Here is a 22,604-nt window from a genome sequence, read left to right as displayed (position 1 = left end):
TTCGAAACTCAACCCTGCTACGATGTTCGAAATTGTCAACTTAACATGCCCTCTCACTTCATCTACTAAAATGACTGGGCAGATCTCATGTATTGACGCATTCAAATTTCTTGGCATCTGTTATTTTGGCACAAATTTTTTTGGTTCTTAAAAAGAAACAGTTTGAGAAGGTTCAATTGTCCAAAATGAATTTCTAGATCATGGATATTTCAACATCAAGTTGGTAAAAAGAGCGAAATTCTTGTTGATTGGTGCAATTCTGTATATGTATCCTTAAAAAATCCAGCCCTCATCCTCCCTTTAGGGCCTATCCGAAAGAGAATCCAGTACTTCTTGGTCGTGAATATCTGAATAGGATGAACCGGCCCCCGTGGATATCTTTGCTTCGGAAATCGGAACAAAACAATTAGAATTAGGCTCGTTCAACTGGAATGTGTATTCAACATATAGGAGATCTTCCAAATGAGAAAAGATCCATCGACCTGAGACGAAGACAAAGTAATGTAGTCCTAGATAGGTAGGAGACCTACTAGGAGCCAAAGAATAGGATCAAATAACAAAAGGGGCTGCTGGTTCGAATGGATAGCACTAGGATTTAGGTTAATTCCTAGGGTTAGGGTAGAATAATGGGAATATAGTTTATACGATTAAACTAGGCAGGTTTTGGGGAGTTTAGAAAGCTAGATTTGGTTAGGTTTAGATGAGAATCCAAAATTCCAGAAATTAGGGTTAGGGTTTCAGATTTTAGGTTTTAGAAATTAGGTCAAATTTAGGGTTTTGAAAGACAAATATGGGCAGCAGCTTGGGTCGAGGGGGTGTTAAGGAGAGGCTGTGGTTTGAATTTGAAGTAATTATAATGGTTAAATATGGCTGGGCAGCAAGATCTAGGGTTTAATGGAGTTAGGGTTTATGGGATTCAAACAAAAAATAAAGGGGATTGATTGGGGGAAAGGATGAAGAAGAAATTGGGTGTCAAACTTACTGGAGATTTCACTGGCAGCTTGAATAGATGTGAAGGATAGAACCACCTTCAAATTGAAGAAGATCCTCCCAGCCGTCACGGCGTAAGGAGTCAACCGGATAGTCCCTTTCCACCGTGATAGAACCACAATGATGCACACTCACAAGGAGCAACACTCAACAGAGCAGGGCAGCAGCATTGGCAGCAAACAAAAGCTTTTTATTAATCAAATTCGTGTACAATGCTGGCCTCCCTTAGGAACTTATATAGAAGACTCAAAAATAGACTTAGACACTAAAAAGGAATGGCCTAATCCTATCCCTAACCTATTAGTTAATTTAAATTGACTAGGAAACTAAAATACTAAAGGAAATAGACTCAAAACATGGCTGGACTTATAGAGTCCTAATCCAGCCCAACTTACATCACATGACCACTTAAGTTGTCACATGACCACTTAACCAAGTCACATGATCACTTAAATTGAACCAATTGGATGCAACCAATTTGAACCGGTTCAATTAAAAAAACATAAAAATAAACTAAGTATTGGGCTAATCCCGTATGCAACCTATGTCCCCTTAGTTTAGGCTCATTATAGTGGCCTAATACATAAAAAACCCTTGGGAACAAAGGCCCAACATGTATATAACCCAATCCTAGGCCTATTTCGAAAGAAATAAGCCCTATTTGGTGATGATTCTGCATCAGAAAGGTCTATCTATTTATTTGGTTATTCAGTTAAACCAGTTGAGCCAATGATTTGTTATTGGCCCCCTTTTTGTTTTCTTTTAAAATTTCTAGAACTAAAAAAAATTTCTTTTTCACTTTTTGAATTTTTTTTCAAGTTCTTTTAAAATTGGTTTAAAAAAAGATGGTTGTTTTCGGGGAGAACCAAAACGAAGTTCCGTTTCCATTCCCCAGACTGTTAAAAAACAAATATTAGCTTTTTTTCCTTTTGTTTTCTTGGATCTCTATGGTGCGATTGTATTTATATTTATATTTATCAAGTTCTGGACAGTGATACAAACAGATTTGCCATTAATCATAACACTTGATTTGCTTAGTGTTTGAGTGGGCCCAATAGCGATCCGAACTGATTACCCTGGGATTGCATCAACTATGGTTTTTGTCAAAATTGTTGGAGGGTCTAGGCCCTTCTCCTTTTAACTCCATAACAATTGGTAAAGTAAGAAGCCCCTTTATGGTAGGATGAATCCCTTAGAACCTAGTCTCTCTTGAAAATAGAAACTATTCTAGAACATTACAGATAGAAGCTAATTACTTAATCCCGTATAGGACTCAAATCCCTCAGAACCTAGTCTCTCTGTGTTCTTTCCTTTTTGGTTGTAAGTTTCTATTCTTATAACTTTCTAAACTTCAAGTTCTATTTTTGAGAAGCCTGACCAATCTATATAAAGGGGGCCATCAGTTGTAATATTCTACAGTTTTAATCAATGAAGTTGCAGTTTGCTTGTTTGAGATCTGAGAGAGATCATTGTTTAAACAGCTGAGATAGCTGTGGGTGAGAGGCTCAAGGCTGAGATAGCCATCTATCCCCAACCCCCCCCCTTCTATCCTTCTATCCCTTCTTCCCCGTCTCTCTTTTTCTGTTTTGTTCTTACTTTCTATTATATTTTGCTGTGAGTTTATCTTCATCTAGGATACAACCGAAGCTTCATTGTTACTGCTGGTTAAAAGATCTATAAATTGGAAAATACTATTGATTCATCATTCAACTAGAGATCATTGTTGCTGGAACCTATTGTTGACCTATCATCGATCCTACTGTAGAATGGTTCTTACTTGAACTGACTTCTGCAGTAGGGGGGTTAGTCATCTCCTACCTACAGATGCGAACCAGGGGTCAGAAACTAGTCCTCAATCTGGAGAAGAGAACTCCTTGACCTGAATTTCGATGGTTCTGCAATTTTGGAGCAAAGATCTCAACCCCATGCCCTACTGATTCCTAGTGGTAATTAATCGAAATGGCAACCAACAATCCAAAGAAAATTTCTCAAAATAGAATCAGATGGTGGTTACAGGGCTGGTTTGTAACTTGAGAAAGTAGGACATAACATAGGGATCGATTGAGGAAGAGATTCTAGGGCTTTGGGTCGCCCTCGGATACTGTTTTCCCCTTCAGAACTTCAGGTCCAACAAATGGGTGAATAAAGAGCTTTATTGACTCTTGTTTAATCTGTATCACCGCAGGTGATAGGGGATCTCAGAAGAAAAAGGAAATCTTTTGGAAGCAAAAGTCCAGGGTGTCTTGGCTTAAAGAAGGGGATCGCAACATCAAGTTTTTCCATTCTATGGTAAATGTCAGAAGAAAAAGGAATGGTATTCACAAAATTGAATCCGGTGATGGCTCTTGGATTACTGATCAGGAGGGGGTGCAAGCTGAGGCTGTGCGCCATTTCTCTGACATATTCGCCTCTGAAGGTCACGTGGTTGACAAGGAGCTGCTTCATTACATCCTCCATTTGGTGTCCAATGAAGATGATGCTTCTCTTTTGCTTTTCCCTTCGTTAGATGAAGTGAAGGAGGCGGTTTTCTCCCTTTCTAGTGACGGTGCTCCAGGCCCATATGGATTTTCTGGATATTTTTTCACTGCTTGCTGGGAGGTTGTAGGGAGTGATGTCTGGAAAGCGATGAAGGATTTCTTTGATGGAGGTTCTCTCCCAAGAAGCTTCACTTTGGCAAATCTGGTTCTGATCCCAAAAGTTGATAACCCAGAGGTAATGTCTGATTTTCGCCCCATTAGTCTGTAATTTTTCTTATAAAATTGTTGCAAAAATTATTGCTTCAAGATTGGCGGTGATTTTCCCCTCCTTGGTAGCGGAAGAGCAGGATGCTTTTGTCAAGGGCAGGTGTATTCATGACAACATTTCCATTGTGTAAGAAGTGGTACAAGACTTAAATATGAAAACTAGGGGAGGCAATGTGATCCTCAAGCTGGATATGGCAAAGGCATACGATCAACTTGAATGGAATTTCCTTTATTTGGTTTTGGTAAAATTTGGTTTTGCCGATGCTTGGATTGATTTAATTAGGAAAACTATGGAGAATAGTTGGTTTTCTGTTGTTATCGGGGGCAGCTCATCAAGTTTTTTTTATGTCTTCAAGGGCCCCGCGTCAAGGGGATCCCTTATCTTCGGCTTTGTTCATTCTGGCTGAGCAGGTTCTTAGTAGGGGTGTTAAAAATTTGTTCTTGGAAGGTCGGGCAACATATTTCCATCTTCCAAGAGGGTGTCCTAGTATTTCGCATTGCTTGTTTGCAGACGATACGATCATCTTCACGAAGGGTTTAGAGAATTCCTTGAAACAGATTCTAGGCTTTATTAGCAGGTATAAAGGATTTTTAGGGCAGTTGGTGAATAAACACAAAAGTTGTTTTGTGTTGAATGATAATGCTCTGATGCTACGGTCCGTATAGTGGGGACTATTACAAGTTTTACAAGAAAGAATCTTCCTTTAACTTATCTGGGAGCCCCGCTGTTTTCGTGAAGGCTGAAGATTTGTTTCTTTGATGATTTAATTGGTAAAATTAAGAACAGGGTGTCTGGTTGGAAAGGAAAGCTTTTGTCTGCTGGAGGTCGTGTTACTCTGCTTAAACATGTCCTAGCATCGATGCCTATCCATGTGCTTGCGACATTGGACCCGCTTAAGGCAGTCATTGGAAGGATTAATAGAATTTTTCTGATTTCTTCTGAGCTTCTTCGGAATGGGGTCAACAATGCCATTGGGTGAGTTGACAAAAAATTTGTAGGCCGATAAAAGAGGGGGGGCCTGGGTGTCAGGCTGATGGAAGATCTTTGTCAAGAAATAATACCGCAAGCGTACGGATCAATGGTAGTTACGGGTCGAACACAAGGAGATAAGCCACTCTATCTTACTCATTTAAAGTAACGCGAAAGTGAACCAGATTAAGATGATTAAACTAAATTAACAGTCCTACACATGCATCTACCGAATTGACGTCCTAACCATTCATCATCTAACCTATAAAAAACTAACGCGGATCATGAGATTGACGGATTAAAATCACCACATCCACACACAAACAAAGAAAATAAATCCAAGAGATCAAAGAAATAAAACCCGAAGATTACTTGAACTGGACTGAACTTGATTAGCTTCCTCTACAACACTTGAATTCGCATCTACCAAATCTGAAAAATAAAATAAAAATTATCAAATTAAGAATCTAACATAAGACATGAGGGTGAGAGTAGACAAAAAAATAAAATCCCAATAGAATGGAAGAAATAGAGGGGATAAGAGTGAGAATAAAATAAAGAGAATGGAAGAAATAGAGAGAATAAAAATAAAAGAAAGAAAAAATTAGGATCAATACTCCCTTCTACCAAACCAGCAATTGAATGTGTTGAATGAGCATTGGATGAAAGTTGTTGATGAATCTTAAAAAACTTGAATTAAACTTGCATAAAAATGAATTACAACCATTGAAATAAAAATTCAGAAACATAAACTAGAAAACTAGAAGCCAAAAATAAGAAGAATAGAATTTTCAATAGCAATGAACACTTAAAACAGCCCCAACCCCCTATGTATTTATAGGGAAAGGAGAAGGAAGAGAGGTTAGGGTTACACCAAGTAGATAGGAGATGGATGGCTAGTATTAAATCTAGGGGAGAGATAAATAAAAAAATATCTTCCACTCCAAAATTTGGTGAAGAGGCCCTCCTTGACCAAAAATGGTTGAGAAGAGAAGCTCCTCCTAGCTGTGCAAATTGTTGCATGTGTGGGATGGTGAGTTGTTGCGAGGAAAAATATCTTCTCCCATACTTGAACTTTGCTAGTCCACAAGCAAACAAAAGAAAAACTAGCCTAACTAATGCAAGAAGGGAAATCCTAACTAACTTTCATAGGAATCACGGTTGCACTTAGCATGTGCAACAAGCCTTTTAAACCCCTAGGTTACGCTTGGTGGATGAGTGAGGTCTTATGGGCATTTGCAGAGACTATACACCCAAAATTCAATAAGTCCTCTATCCACACATGCAACAATTTTTCCTCGCAACAACTCACCATCCCACACATGCAACGATTTGGACAGCTAGGAGGAGCTTCTCTTCTCAACCATTTTTGGTCAAGGAGGGCCTCTTCACCAATGGAGTGGAAGATATATTTTTCTTTATCTCTCCCCTAGATTTAATCCCAGCCATCCATCTCCTATCTACTTGGTGTAACCCTAACCTCTCTTCCCTCTCCTTTCCCTATAAATACATAGGGGGTTGGGGCTGTTTTAAGTGTTCATTGCTATTGAAAATTCTAGTCGTCTTCTTATTTTTTGCTTCTAGTTTTCTAGTTTATTTTTCTGAATTTTTATTTCAATGGTTGTAATTTCTTTTTATGCAAGTTTAATTCAAGGAGTGTTCTTCAATTGTGGTTGTAATTTCTTCATTCTTTAGTTTCTAGTTTTTTGTTTTAAGCTTTCTAGTTCTAGGTTTCTAATTCTTGTGAGAGGACTTAGAGATTTGGAAGAGGAAGGCATGCAAGTTAATTCAAGTTTTTGAGGCTTCATCAACAACGTTCATCCAATGCTCATTCAACACATTCAATTGCTTGTTTGGTAGAAGGGAGTATCGATCCTAATTTTTTCTTTCTTTTATTTTTATTCTCTTTATTTCTTCCATTCTCTTTATTTTATTCTCACTCTCATCCTCTCTATTTCTTCCATTCTATTGGGATTTTATTTTTTTGTCTACTCTCACCCTCATGTCTTATGTTAGATTCTTAGTTTGATAATTTTTATTTTGTTTTTCAGAATTGATAGATGCGAATTCAAGTGTTGTAGAGGAAGCTAATCAAGTTCAGTCCGGTTCAAGCAATCTTCGGGTTTTATTTCTTTGATTTCTTGGATTTATTTTCTTTGTTTGTGTGTGGATGTGGTGATTTTAACCCGTCAATCTCGTGATTCGCATTAGTTTTTGATAGGTTAGATGATGAATGGGTAGGACGTCAATTCGGTAAATGCATCCGTAGGACCGTTAATTTAGTTTAATCATCTTAATCTGGTTCACTTTCGCCTTATTTTAAACGAGTAAGATAGAGTGGCTTATCTCCTTGTATTTGAGCCGTAGTTACGATTGATTCGTACGCTTGCGGTATTATTTCTTGACAAACAAGTTTTTGGCGCCGTTGCTGGGGAGATTTGTCCACTTGGTAAAGGTGAAGGTGGTATTCTAACAAGACGGTTGGTTGAGTCATGGGTCCACACTATAGCCACCTAAACCGATTTAGAAGTCTTTTTTTTTTTATTTATAAAGAAAAATAAAAGGATTAAAAAAAACATTAAAAACACGAGGGAACTAAAGACAGTTGGTGCATCTACTCCTCAAAGATTGAAACAATGATTCTGAAGCTGTAATGTTGCCATATAGGTTGACAGCAAGGGAATCCGTATAGTTCTCACTAGCCACCTACGTGCGACTCCAAGTGCATTCTGATGTAGAGTGGAGCACTATTATACGTTTTTGTTTCCAAACAAAAGCACCCATGATGTTGTTTTCCTGTTATCAAAGTTGGTCACCTCCAAAAATAGGTCACATGCCAATCCAAATCACCCAAACAAATCAATGGGCATCGTCATAGGTGATGAATCCCATGAGGTACACCAAGATTGGCTGGGTTTAGGCATATGAAAAATTTTGGATTGAGCGCACATTCTTTGAAATAGAAGAGAAACAAGATGATGTTCTCTTTTTTTTTTTTTTTTTTTTTTTTTTTTAAAGAAAAGGAAAAAGAAAATAAAACACCTCGATTTACTTAAAAATAAGAAAAACAAAGTTGACAATTATCTCCCCGGCAATGGTGCCAAAAAGTTGTTTGTCAACAAATAATACCGCAAGCGTACGGGTCAATCGTAGCTACGGGTTGAACACAAGGAGATAAGCCACTCTATCTTACTCATTTAAAGTAACGCGAAAGTGAATCAGATTAAGATGATTAAACTAAATTAATGATTAAACTAAATTAACGGTCCTACACATGCATCTACCGAATTGACGTCCTAACCATTCATCATCTAACCTATCAAAAACTAATGTGGATCATGAGATTGACGGATTAAAATCACCACATCCGCACACAAACAAAGAAAATAAATCCAAGAGATCAAAGAAATAAAACCCGAAGATTGCTTGAACTGGACTGAACTTGATTAGCTTCCTTTACCACACTTGAATTCGCATCTACCAAATCTGAAAAATAAAATAAAAATTATCAAACTAAGAATCTAACATAAAACATGAGGGTGAGAGTAGACAAAAAAATAAAAGCCCAATAGAATGGAAGAAATAACGAGGATGAGAGTGAGAATAAAATAAAGAGAATGGAAGAAACAGAGAGAATAAAAATAAAAGAAAGAAAAAATTAGGATCGATACTCCCTTCTACCAAACGAGCAAGTGAATGTGTTGACTGAGCATTGGATGAACGTTGTTGATGAAGCCTCAAAAACTTGAATTAACTTGCATGCCTTCCTCTTCCAAATCTCTAAGTCCTAGAACTAGAAAGCTTAAAACAAAAAGCTAGAAACTAAAGATTGAAGAAATTACAACCACAATTGAAGAACACCCCTTGAATTAAACTTGCATAAAAAAGAATTACAACCATTGAAATAAAACTTCAGAAAAATAAACTAGAAAACTAGAAGCCAAAAATAAGAAGACTAGAATTTTCAATAGCAATGAGCACTTAAAACAGCCCCAACCCCCTATGGATTTATAGGGAAAGGAGAAGGAAGAGAGGTTAGGGTTACACCAAGTAGATAGGAGATGGATGGCTAGGATTAAATCTAGGGGAGAGATAAAGAAAAAAATATCTTCCACTCCAAAATTTGTTGACGAGGCCCTCCTTGACCAAAAATGGTTGAGAAGAGAAGCTCCTCCTAGCTGTCCAAATCGTTGCATGTGTGGGATGGTGAGTTGTTGCGAGGAAAAATTGGGAAGTTGGTTTTCTCATCTGAAAATCCAAACCATTGAATTAATTGCACCCATTGTAGTCCACAAAATCTGGGAGATTGGCTGCCCATAAGATGTGGAGTGATGGAGATAAAATAGGAATTTCAATCTCAACCTTTCCTCTAAAATAAAATCGGTCCATATTTGTGGTGATGTGGAGGATAAATACAAAAGTCAAATCTCCACATATTCAAAGAGTCCTCTCAAGCATGGATACTCACATATTTCGATCCACTCTCTCTCTCCTTCTCTTGGAAACGCAGAAAACGTGTGTAGGTCCCATGTGTGAGAGAAAATTGGTACTCTAAACTCCTCCATAGAGAAAAATCGACATATGTATGAGTTGTCATTAACTTGGCAATTCTCTCTCTCCTCTAAAAGTGGAAAACGTCGAAAGGGTCCTTGTACCTGAGGCAATCTCAACCCTTGATCATAATTATCCTCTTTGATGCTAAACGTGGCCCTGGAAAAATCGCAGACTGGCTTGGGCTTCATCTTAGTTCACTTCTAGCCCATTATTCTTTTCTGGCCCTAAAAGAATAATCTCATGTATGGGCGTCAAAACGGATGTGTACTTTTCATGCAACCCGTCCATCTTGCTCAGAATTTCGTCCTCTTCGTAACCATGAAAAGAAATTGGACCACTTTACGTGTCAATTTGAAGATACGACACCCGATAGTCTACAATAGCCTTTAAGCTCACAGTTAGACCTAAAACCTGAAAACACAAGAAAATACCCAAGGTAACTCTGTACAAGTGTGCAAAATGAATGCTTATGACCCCTATGATGAACACATAAGTATGCTCATCAGAAGACATTAGTCTCTCCTTGAGGTTAAAAGGCTTTTGGAGGGTTCTATCGGAGAAGTCCCTATGGAGTGATTTTTTCAGAGCCAAATTCTTTAAAAATAATTATGCTGCTTTGGCAGGGTCGATCAGGCGTGGTTCGAAGTCTTGGAGGAAGGTGGCCTTTAACGATTTTATGCATGCAAAGTCTAGGTCGTTAATAGGCCAAGGCAATATTTCTTTCTGGCTAGATAATTAACTTAGGGTAGGCCCTTTGATTGATTTTGTGGATAATGCTCTCTAGGTAGATATTTCCTTGCAAGTCAAGGGCATTTTGGGCGAGGATGGCATTTGGAATTAGAAAATTCTTTGCCAGATTGACTCGGTTGAGGTGAGGAATATTATAGTTAATGGTAATTTTTCAATTACTAATAAGGATGTTGTTATAGTCTGGACCCTTCCTAGCGATGGTCGGATCACCTCCAAATCAGCCTGGAATGAGGTGAGGCAGCATTTTCCTGAAGTTACCTATGCTAGGTGGATCTGGAATCAAGCTTTATCGACGAAAATTGCGTTTTTTACCTGGCACCTCCTTAATGGTAATCTTTCCACGAATGAGTCTCTTATGGCTGTTGGTATTCCGCTCGCTTCCAAGTGCAGCTTTTGTGGAAATCCCAAAAAGGATACATCTTCTCACTGCTTGATTGCAGGGGGCACTGCTTCTAAGATTTGGAATTTTTTTTCAAGAATTTTTGATGTAGTTGTCTTACCATCTCAGGATGCCAGGGGTCGTATCTTACTTTGGCAAGGTCTAGCAAGCTTTAGGAGTCTCAGTTCTTATATTACAAAGATCTTGCCCTCCTTTGTGATATTGGAACTGTGGAAGGAGAGAAATCATAGAAGGCATGGAGGGAGCATGTGGTCTGCAGGTACTATTATTGAAGACATCAAAGAATGGGTGAGGCGCATCTCGTTTCCCTTTAAGGTGAAGCATTTGAATTCTCCTAGAGAAGGTTTAATTTTACAGTGCCTTGGTTTGTCGGCCCCCCCTAACCGACTGAAATTCCCTCTCCCGATCTATTGGTGTTCCCCTTTTGCCTCTGTTACACTTAATGTGGATGGTGCCTGTAGAGGTAATCCGGGCTGTGGAGGGGGTGGAGGGGTTATTAGAGACATGGATGGGGTTGTTTTGGGTGCTTTCTCTAGCTTCTATGGTGTTTGTACAAACTTGGTTGCGGAGTTGAGAGCGCTGAGGGATGGCTTGAGGTTGTACTCTGATCTGGGTTACACAGATATTGTGGTTAATTCTGATTCTGCTACCACAGTTAGCATGATCACTGTAATTTATGGAGGGGGTGGTACTGGTTTCAGGAAATTATGGATCTTCTGCGCTCTACGCGGCCTCTCTTTTCCTATGCTTTCAGCGAGAGTAATAGGGCTGCAGATTGGCTGGCCAATTTAGCTTGTGATACAGCTTCTGCTTCCTTATTTCACTTTGGGGGCCAGCTCTTGGGGGATCTTCAAAGGGTCCTTTGGGAAGACAGCTGGTTTGCCCATTTGCAGAATGTAATGCTGTCTTTAGTGTGCTGTTTTTCACGAATTGTATGGGCTTGGTTTCAGGTCTTAGTTGAGAGGGTTAGTGCTTCTATGGGTTGGGATAAAGGCGGAATGTCCCCCCCTTGTATTCTTTCAATCTTTTAATTAATAAAATAAAATTTTTAGGGGGTTGCCCGGGTCCCAGATAAGTTCGGGTTGGTGATAGGGGATGAGGGAAAAGAGCCGCTATACATCAAAGAAACCAAGCAAAGAGGAAGAAATGAATGAGTAGAAGGGTAAGAGGGATAAGAGGAGGAAGATGAAGAAATAAGGAAGAAGAGGTATGAAAAGCACTCCTGCAATCGAGGTTCTGAGCATAGGGAAGAGAGGGAAGGGACGACAGCCAAGGTGCCCAGGCTACGCAGGCATCCACTCAAACAAAAGATGAAAAACTCAATTTCAATCTTCAATTCTGTTCATTACGTTTGGTCACATATATATACACAAAAAAAAAAGCAACGTTTCCTGACCAAACTTTAAATCTGAAATATGTAAAATTAAATCCTATCTCCTGGTTGCTACTAACGTATCCAGTTTCCTACCAAAATAAAACAGAATAAAATAAAATAAAAGATTGCAGTGTCAACCCAATTTATTTCCTAAATATCCTACTAGACCCAAAACTCAAATTTGGTTAGAACTATCCAATTCAGCTTTGTTTTCGACTTGCCTTCTGCATTTCTTCTTTGGTCAGAGGTGAGATGGGATAGAGGGAAGAGAGAAGGTTTCATGAAGGGAAACGTCTTCCCCTCGACCGCCCGAAAGCTCTTAATCCCATGAACTTAGGTCTCTCCTGACACCTCTATGCGCTAAATATTTTTCAGTTTTTCTTTTTGTTATTATTTTTTGAGTTGAAGTCTGATTGAAGTGATGTTAAGTAGAGGTGGAACTATAGATATGGTTAGGAAATTGAAGAAACAGCAGTTCAGAGTGAAGATCATTTTGTGTACAAGAAACATTTCTTAACTCTTGTTGCCAAACACATTCCACTCCCATGCATAGTTGTCACGGGATCCAAGTCGGTGGTGGGGTGTCTGATCGATATATCGACACGTCGCCCGCCATGGCGATCATGTTGACCATGGTAGAATTGAAATTAAATCCATAGTTGAATGGCAAAGTTGAATGGCAAATGCAATGGCAGAATTGTAATTAATTTGAACTTGTAAAGGAGTGGCATAACGTAATTTAATGGAGTTAAATAGAAAAGTGAATGGGCTAAACAGAATAGCAATAGAGAATATAGGGGGTTTTATATAAATAATATAAGTTGTCCTTGCAATTTTGATGACGTAATGTCTTCTTCAACCTTGCAATAACACAATAGAAAGAGAGGCAGAGAGGCGGTGAACTGGAGTAGTTCCAGCAGAGGAAACTCCTTATGAAGACGATTCTCCCAGTAATTTCTAGAACAAAATCGCAGCACCAAGGTCTATCGATCCCAACGAGAAAAAGCCCCAAAATTCTGCTGGCAACCGAATGGTGAGATCTGAAATCAGATCTGGCGGATGTCTTGGTTGCAGGTTATTTCGAAAAATTGAATCTCTCAGAAAGAGAGACTTCTGGATATGAAACTTCCAGGTATGGACCACCCAAGAGAAAAGAACTTATGGATCAAATCTAAGAACCAGTTGATGTTTGTTTAAGGAACATATGATGGCTTTCCAGAATCTGGTAGTACTGCCTAGAAAGAAAAAATTCAGTAATCAAGGCTAAAATAGGATATTAGGGGAAACAGGGAGTGGGTCTAAGGTTGGGGTAGAAACAAAATATTAAAGAAGAAGAATCGAAGTGGGAAAGAGAGACAGGAAGAAGAAATCAAAGAGGGAAAGAGCGCAAGGACGCCATGGCGTAGGTCGATATGCGCATTCCTCCAACGCCAGGACTCCATGGCGGCGCCAAGGCGACGCCATGACAACTATGCTCCCATGGAAGTGCTCCCTGAGGGGAAAGAAATATTTCGGCACTCCATCGCGGTGGGTTTTTGGCCATATTAAGGCTTGATACTTCTTGTACACCCTTATTTAAGCTAAATAAGCACACTTAAACTTTCATATTGCAAATAAATGAATTCAAAGTGGTGTTTTGGGTTTGCACCCTTGATTGATAGTATACGGTTGGACCCTTATGTATAAATAGTTTAAATAATATACCAAAATTTCATGAAATATATTGAAATTTCATGAAATATACCGAAATTTGAACATTTTTCATTTCGGAAGTCCATCTCGTCTCGGTAATGTTGAGATTTCCGAAATATGTCGATATATCGACGATATATCGTGAAATTTTGAACCATGGTACTAATGCAACCTATTGGTTGCAGGTTCAAAACTTGGAAACAACCTCTCATGAGAAGAAGGGGGTAAGGTTGCATACATTTGCCCCTCCCAAACCCTGCAGTGGCAGGATACTCGTGCATTGGGTTGCTCTTTTTTTTTTTTTGCTGCCTTGGTGGTGGTTCATGGCAAGAGGGAGAAAATCTAATGGAAAAAGTAAAAGGCAGGGAAGAAAAAACCCAAAGCAAAACTGGCCAAGAGAAGCAAGAACCTGAAGATAATAACAACCCCCTCTATACACAAGAACCCACATGGCACACAACTTGCAACATAGCTAGGCAACCCACAACCAAAGGCATCAATTATGCGCCCTCCGCCAGTCCATATCAATCACCACAGAGGAAAGATCGGAACCAAAACCTTAATTCCCTGCCACACAAGCTCGTCCAATCACCCAAGTCAACATTCCCCTTGAATCGTTGTTTGTCTTTGCTATCCACAAGTCTGAAATGTCTTCCCAGAACTCCTTAACCCCTTGGTAACTCATCAAATCCTCTTACCCACATCCATCATGTTTTACACCAATCTCTCAACTAAGTGACTCTTTTCTATGGTTTATCGCTGAAATATGCCGAAATGGTCCAAAATATTGCCGAAATATGGACTTTTTTCATTTCGCCATGCCATTTCGTCTCGGTAGGCTTGAAATTACCGAAATTTACTGATATATCGGGGAAATTTCGCAAAATTTTGTACCATGGTGTGATTGGTGTTTGATCCAATAGACACTTTGCGGTGTGAAGTCCGGGTGCTTCTCTTCAAGTTCTAGTTTCAGTCAAAGATTCATTTATTCATGTTCCTCCATCAACAAGCTCCTGCCCATACCTATCTGCAAATACAAGTAAGTTTGGATCATCCCCATCCCCAATCTTCTTCTCCTATCCCTCTACATCCCCAACCCTAGCTTTCCGCTTTTTGTTTTCAATTGCCCATCAACCATAATTCTGTCTAGATACAACCAACCATCAGAAATTCACTAAACTGCAGCCATAACACCCTCTGGCCATAACACACACTAGATCCACACTACTGCCAATTCCCACCATTAAAACCCTAATTCCCTTCATTTCTTAAATCAAACCCCATAAACCCTAAAACCTGCACAGCTCAATTCCACCATCAGAAACTGTCTATACTTGGACCGAACTTCACTCACACCCCCTTGGACCGAACATTTTTCTTGAACTAAGGAGTTGACTTTTTATCCTTTTGGAATTTGATTTTTTAACTATTTTTATTGGATTCAACTAGGGGGTATTTGTTTATTTAAGAATAATATTTTAAGTAAATGAAATAATAAATATAAAAAACATTTACTTAAACGGTGTTGGCATGAATAAGGGCCTAAGGCGACAGTCGCCTAGGCCCCCAAAAATCCGTCTGGATGCCTAGGCTATGCCTTGACAACAATGGGAAGGAGTGGCTTCTTCAGATGGTTGAACCAGCAAAGTAAATCTGGATCTAATTTAATTTCTATGGGCCTTAATGCCGTTTTTGAAATGTATTGATTTGAGAATTTATTAATTTATATTAGGTTGTGGTTGTCGCTTTTTTGACAAACCATAGTTAGATGTGAGTCCATTCCATAGAGCTATATTTTTTTCTTGAATATGAACCGTAATGCTTATACATTTATTATTTTCATATTTCTCATTTGAATGGTTGGTAGATTGAGTAAATTTTTTCCTTGTTCGAGATTTTAATTTTCTAATTATTGGATATTTAATCAATTTTTATGTGTACTTTTCTACTATTCAAGAGGAGATGGAAGTTTCAGATTTTTTCTTTTCTTTCACTGTAATCTTTTGTGAGAATACAACCATTGTTTTGCAGTGGACTGCAGGTTTTTCGAATAAGACCCATAATAATCCCTTGGTTCCCCACACGACAAAAAAAAAAAAAAGAACAAAACTTTTGTCTTTATTATCTAACGGATGTATCCTAGGAGATACTTTTCTCAGTTAAATTAATGTTTGTGCAATGAAATTATTGGGGATGAGAATTGAATTAGTTTTGTTTGGCCGGGCATTTCTCAGCTTGTTTTGTTATCCTTTAATTTCAGTTTGTTTTATCTTAACCGTGTTTATGTATGTGCGTCATGTTTTGCTTATGTTGGCAATTCCATTGCTTTGCAGCTAGTCTTTCTTCTCTGTAACCTTTGGCCAAGATGGTGAAGATTTGAGCTTTCATTCTTCAGCTTTCATCGGAGTTGAGGAAATACAAACGTGGTACATTGGTGTTGTCACTCCATCTAACAGGTATTAGTTCTGTGGAGGTGTTATTATAGGGGAGTTTCAAGAACTGTTGTGTAGCATGGCAGAAGGTGGGTATGTCTTTGCCATTGCCTTTTCTTTCTGTATGGAGAAATGTGGTACCCATGTACACAAGTCTCACGTTGCTATGGTTGTACGTTGTGGATGCCAAAAGATGCTTGTGTCCACTCCCTGATGCAGTATCTTTCTGTGATTGGACCCAGAAATAACACTCTAAAAAAGAAATCTCACTTTGCTGGATCAAATTCAAGTGATGGTGGCCATTGGATATGGAATGGATCACAAAAACACTGGTTGAGCTGCTTTTACAATTCCAATTTCTTCGAGTTACACCCAGCAGCGTGAGGATTAACATTGATGGATGGTATCACAATTAATGGTCAGGAACATCAAGTTTCATTAGTTTTTAATGAATTAGGCATTATTACTTGAGGAAATGGTTGGTAGAAAGTGCAATCTACTTGTGGTTTTGCCCAACTAGAGTACATTCTCCAACTTGACATGGGCTTGGTTTTTGACTAAGCAATTGCGATTCTCCACTGCTCTACCCTTATGAGCCCACTTCCCTTTCTTTTCTTCTCGTACATATTTGTTTTTATCACAATTTCCGGACTTCAAGAGTTTGGGGTAGTAGTAGTAGTATATATTGTATGGTTACGACTAAACTAGACCACAATAGGTAGCATCAGCAAGTTCGAAGGGGAATTTAAGGCCCCAGGGAATACTAGTTGGCTAAAGGGTGATGTTTAATTGTTTCATCATCGCAATGGCACCCCTGCAGATCCTACTGATTCTGCAATCACCGAAGAAATTTTTGTTCTTCCGTTTTAATACAATCAAGCCCGTTGAGTTCCATTATTCATCAATTTAGGAGTCTAAGAAAACGTTTTTTCAAATTCCAACAGCTTATCTGCTTTCTGCTCCTTGACATGGACAACGGCGTCCGACTGTATTCTGGTATCGAAATCTCTCTTCTAAGGTTTCCAGGTTTTTCTCTTGAAGCTCTGATGGAAAACAAATTAGTTGATGGCCCTCTCCTATGACAACACCCCCCCCCCCCCTCAAACAAAAAGAAAAAAAAAAAGAAGAAGAAAAGCCAAAATTTTAAGCTAAGCCAGCTCGGTTTCATAGAACAATATCGTGGGAATGTAGACTTAGGTGGTGATATTGGATCGTTGGGAACCATCATAGGTATGGTCGGCTTAAATTTGAATAAGAATGTTGTGTCGTCTGGATTCTTAGGGTTTTCCATGTAGGTAGTGAGGAGGTTCTTTTGCGCTTCAAGCTTGTTGAAAGCCTTTTGGACTGTCTATCTATAGAAAGAAGAGTCTAAGATCGACGATGCACTGATTTGACGAAGAGCAATGAAATTCTTTGGTGCCCAAGGGTTCCTTCATCACTCAAGAATGCTAACCGGTGTTCTGTGTGGGCATATACCTGTTCCCATATACAGCTTAGGGCGAAAAGTCTGCTGCACCCTTGGACCTTTCCACATTTTCAGGGGGTGATGTTGTCTTTCCTTGTCGGGTTGTGTCTTGGTGCAAAAAAGTCTAGGGGTGTGGCGGTCTTTTCATGTCGGGTTGTGTCTGGGCGCAAGTACATGCCCACACACAGCACCAGTATATACAAATATATATATATATATATATGGCTCACTTGAGTACAAGGGAACGTTTTACTTACAAATCTCATTGAAATTTTGCCTAAACTTTATTCCGGATTGTGTGGTGTCTGGTAAAAGGTTTTTTTTGACAAATTTTTAATGGGTAAGAGAATGCTAACTGGTTGTGTAATCCTTGCACGAAGAACCAATGAGTGTGCACAGAGGCATTGGCTTGGAATAGATTTTCGATTTCACTAGGGGTTGAATGGTCTTTTTATGCATTCCTGTTTTGGGCACAGGAAACATGCCATCCACGCAATTAGGTAGCATTCATTTTTTCCTCACTGTAGATTTTAATTTTACAGGAAAAAAATAGACTAAACAAATGGACGCTTAGCCAAATCCTCCCCTTCCCCCCCAACCCCCATCCCCACCCCCACCCCCACCCCACCCCCCAAAAAAAAAAAAAAAAAAAAAAAAAAAAAACGACAAAAAATCTCGTGAAATTCCTGCTTTAAATTGCAAGGGCGTTAGTCTGTTAGCTATATACTCTTTTTTTAGATTTTTGACACACTGGAAATTGAAATCTGTAAACAATGTATCCAACTAAATATTTTTTGGATCGAGTTTTCCTTCAGCCATAGTGATTGGAAATCCATTCACCGTGGGCTTGAGATAGATGGAAATAGGGTTTTAGTAATCGGTATAAGGATTTGTGAGCCCGTCCTAGGTATGCCTAGGTATGTCAGGGACAAAGAAATCCTAAATGGAGAAACGGTTTTGGAAGGTCCATCTGAATCATGGTATTTTCAACTTATACTAAAATCCTATAAGAATTAGTGAGCCCTAAGATGTTGGCAATGAATGGGAATCCGTTCAACCGATGCAACATAGTATTCCAGTTTAGTACCATAATAACGGTTTCCAGCTCCTATTCAACACAGATCTTCTACGGCGCGCTGTCCTGTCCTGTCTGTGCTGAGCAGACACAGGGCCGCACACAATGACTGCCTTACCTCCGCTCGGGCAGGGGTAAGGCGATCAATATGCGCCGCCTTGTGTCTGCATAGCACCGTAGGACCGACAGCCCGCGCCGTAGAAGATCTGGATCCGCTCCAACTAGAGTGTCTGTTTCCGTCAGCGATTTCATCTTCTTGGTCCAAGTCTGGTTTAGTGGTCCAAACGGGCGGACCAATCTGTTCATGTGATCACTGATCACCATCCATTGTGATCGACTGATTACTCTTCCATTTCCAGGCTTCAGGCTTCCACCCACACACACAAAAAGAAAAATGGAGGCATCAATTACTATAACCAAGTGTTTGTTTTCCTTTGTCTCAAAGATGTTTTGTATTTATGTATATCTCTTTACACCGAATGGAAATTCATGAAATACAGAAAATAAATACTTTCTCGTCCTTGCCCTCCTTACTCCTTGGTCCTTCCTTTTCCAAATGGCAAAACAAAAATGCTAATTAAATTTCTCTTCCAAAGCAATGAATAAATATCTCTTTTCAAGCTAGCCAACCCACAAGAAATGGAATCAAGAAGACGGAAGACAGCTACCTGATCAAGAAGATACTGAGTTCCTGGTCAGAGCAATCAACCGGGTTGAGGAGATGAAACGACTCCGAATCAGAGCTACCCAAGACTCGCTCGTAACTGGCTCTCATGTACATGACTTCCCCCCCATCTTTCTTTTCCTCCTCGGTGGGATCATTAGGAATGATTCCAGCCCCAAAAGATACTGATTGAATGGTCTTCAAGATCTGACGGTCTTTATCCGTTGCCCTCCTTCGCACGGCAAAACCAACCTTACGTCCGTTGCAGTACATTGTCCATACGGGTATGGAGTGCAATGGGTAGGTTCTCATGTCGAGTCGATCGCACTTTAGGGAGATACGAAGGACTCCGCATTGCATTTCCTTGACAAGATGGTTGGTGGTGATGGAGAATTCCAGAAGGAGAGAGGGTCTGGAAGTGAGACGATCGTGTTGGATGCAAAATAAGACACGTCCGTGGCGGTGGCCGTAGATGGTGCCTATCACCATTGATTTCGACGGCCTTGGTGGCAATTGTTGACGATGATCGTTGTTGACGATTTCTTCTTCTTCTTCTTCTGTCTCTGTGGTCGTTGTTGATTCTTCCCTCTGCTTGTCTTGATCTTCTTGAATGTCGTCTCTCAGGGACACGCTCATGCGTTTCTTGGTGGTGGTGTTGGTTGGGGCGGCGGCGGAGGTGGCGGGGCTGCTAGAGAAGAAGCACGGGCAGATTGATCGACGGAGAAAGTCGATTTTCGTCATCCTCTCTTGATTTGGAGAGAGAGAGAGAGAGAGAGAGAGGAGAACCAAGAAGGTTTCTTTGTTTCTTTCTCGAAGATCGACGAGAGAAGTTAGACACAAAGGCGAGGGAGATAAAATTCGAGTTCGGAGTTGGAACTTGAGAGTTAGCTCTATAAGTATACGTACAGAGCTTGATTGACAAAAGCTTCTATAGCATGGGATCATGTGGTGACCTGTGATTCTCTTTCTTGTTGACTGACGTCTCTTTGAGATTTTAAGATTTGAACCTCCACAGCTCCTCTGGCACAAATTCAAAGCACTTATTACCAAACAACAAAAATCAAAGCACTTGGATTCGGTTGTCTGGAATCTGATTTTATGTACCCAGCAGAGTTGCCGTGCAAGCCTACGAGGTCAACCAGCAGATCCGACTTGTTGTTAAAGGAGGTTTGTTGGGTCGATCAGGGATCTGCCGGGTTTCCGCCCCAACCAAAACACACTCTCCCACAGTAGACGAAAAGGATTGTGTCCAGCACCCTGCCTGGGCTGCACGTGCAGCCCCGGACCTGGTGAGGCTTGAAAAGATCACCTCACCCTTGCTCGGGCAAGGCGCTCGAGTAGGGGTGAGGCAGTCTTTTCACGCCTCACTGTGTCCGGTGCTACACATGCAGCCTGGGCAGAGTGCTGGACAGGAGCCGAGTCCCACGATAGAAACATGTTCATACAACAAGTCTCGTGATAATCTCTATATAATTTCTACCCCCAAAAAATATAATCTCTATAATAGAATGGAAAAGTCTTTGAGCAAATGGAAAAAGAATGTTAATTGGTCGCATGGTTCATGCGCATAGACATAGGACTACATGTATCTACCGTTCAGCCCCAAGAACTCTAAAGTATCATTCCAACTGATCCCCCTACAACTGATCCCCCTATAAGCGCGCTCATTGGCTCTCGCACGAGTGCGAACGCTATACTGCTATACACTCAGATAGGGATTTCTTGCCTATATATATATATATATATATAATATTACATGGAATCCCCTGTACTTTGCCCCATACTCAACGGATTTTTCTCCTCGCAGGTTCCCCCATCTGTAAGTTCTTGTAAGTACCCCCTGCCTGCGTGACATCTGGCCATTTATAATCCAACGGCCAAAGGTAAACACAATTTAAAACCCAACCCAACCAAACCCAACCATCCCTAACTATCAAACCCAACTCTCATCTCTCTCCTCTCTCTCTGTGGCAACCATAGTGGCGGCGACTCAACCCTCCCCAAAAACCCTCTGCTTCAAGGGGAAGACGAAGGGGCGAGGATTTTTTGGGAAGAGGCTTGGAATCATCGTCGGCAAAGAGAAGATCCTGATTGAAAATCGAGTAAACGGGACGAATCTGGCCATTGTAGAAGATCTCATTGGCAGAAATAGGCGAGGACGAGTCAGGATCTTTCCTAGCGACTGCGGATTCGCGTGGACTCTGATTATGCATAGTTTGCATTTTTGATCAAATTGAGAGAGTTCTCTCTCTCTATCTCTCTCTCTCTCTGTGAAAATTACTGTCTTCTTTGATTTTGTGTTGTTGGGTGTTAGATTCAAGGAGAACCACAACTTGTGAATGAGATGGGAGATTGTCAGCAATCTGGCCATAGTTGATCCCAACTGCAAGGCTGAAGATCTGAACAACTAAACCTGAAAAATATAGGACAAGAAAAAAGCTTCAGAACTTACTGCAAAAAAAAAAAGAAAAAAGACTCCATTGTTGATATGAGAGAATTAACAGAAAAGATTAACAAATGTATACATAAATGAATGATTTCAGTCAAAAACCATGAATTAAAGTACCACCAATCTAGACTTGGTGTACAATTTATATAGCTCTTTCCATGACCTAGTTGGTAATCCAGAAAGTCAAGATATATGATTGCTGGATATTCTTTAGATCTACAGGAGAAACAGAATTGTGACATATTTACTTTTCAAGCACGAGGATGATGATCAAAGAAAAGAGGGAAAAATCGAGGACAGAATTGCAGGCTCTCCTGCTCTAGAGGTCAGAGCTTTATTGACAGAAAAACAATGATAATGGTGATGACAGTAAAATAGCTTCAAGATTGCTCAGGAAATTGAAGCAGAGGGTTGTTGGGGAGAGTTAGGTCACCGCCGCAATGGTTTCTGTCTTCGAGTGTTACAAAAGAGAGAGAGAGAGAGAGAGAGAGAGAGAGAGAGATGAGAGTTGGGTTTGAGAGTTAGGGGTTGGTTGGATTTGGTTGGGTTGGGTTTTAAATTGTGTTTATTTTTGGTCGTTGGATGATAAATGGACAGGTGTCACGCAGGCAGGGGGTACTTACAAGAACTTACAGATGGGGGAACCTGAGAGGAGAAAAATCCATACTCAATGCACCCCCTCTTATGTGAAAATTCACTTAGACCTCTCCTAATTAGAGGACTATATTACAAGATAGTCCACATCGTTAGTTTTATGTGGTTAAGTGATAAAGTCAGCAAGTTAACTTTATTTAAATTGTCACACCCCAAACCACCTCTGGGAGGATTAGGAAGGTGACCTGAATTGCAAGGTAGCAATTCGCCAAACCCCGAGGATCCAGAAGCTATTAATATCATTCACAAACACACCCACCCATGATAATGGATAAAATTCAAATACAGAGTGCAGCAGAAATTAATATTTACATTAACTCTCAAGATTGCGATACATGCCATACTGTTACTGTTTACACATACACCACCAACCGGGCAGTCACTACACCT

The 22,604-nt window shown here is 40.0% G+C and overlaps 2 protein-coding genes across 2 annotated transcripts in view; one reads left to right on the top strand and one right to left on the bottom strand.

Moving 5' to 3' along the window:
* The window catches only part of LOC122652257 (serine/threonine-protein phosphatase PP1-like), a 52,091-nt gene extending 36,242 nt beyond the window's left edge, over positions 1-15,849 (top strand). Inside the window, exon 4 of the mRNA XM_043845949.1 lies at positions 15,809-15,849. The gene's annotated coding sequence lies outside the window, so the exon portion shown is untranslated. The remainder of the gene's footprint in view (positions 1-15,808) is intronic.
* A 3,234-nt stretch (positions 15,850-19,083) lies between these two features.
* Positions 19,084-19,966, bottom strand: LOC122652258 (protein MIZU-KUSSEI 1). Its single transcript, XM_043845950.1, has one exon. The coding sequence runs from the start codon at positions 19,850-19,852 to the stop codon at positions 19,112-19,114; it is 741 nt and encodes a 246-aa protein (XP_043701885.1). The 5' UTR covers positions 19,853-19,966; the 3' UTR covers positions 19,084-19,111.
* Positions 19,967-22,604: the final 2,638 nt, after the last annotated feature.

This window comes from Telopea speciosissima, chromosome 2, assembly GCF_018873765.1.
Source record: "Telopea speciosissima isolate NSW1024214 ecotype Mountain lineage chromosome 2, Tspe_v1, whole genome shotgun sequence".
Taxonomy (NCBI): domain Eukaryota; kingdom Viridiplantae; phylum Streptophyta; class Magnoliopsida; order Proteales; family Proteaceae; genus Telopea; species Telopea speciosissima.
This window is presented reverse-complemented; position numbering and strand designations above follow the sequence as displayed.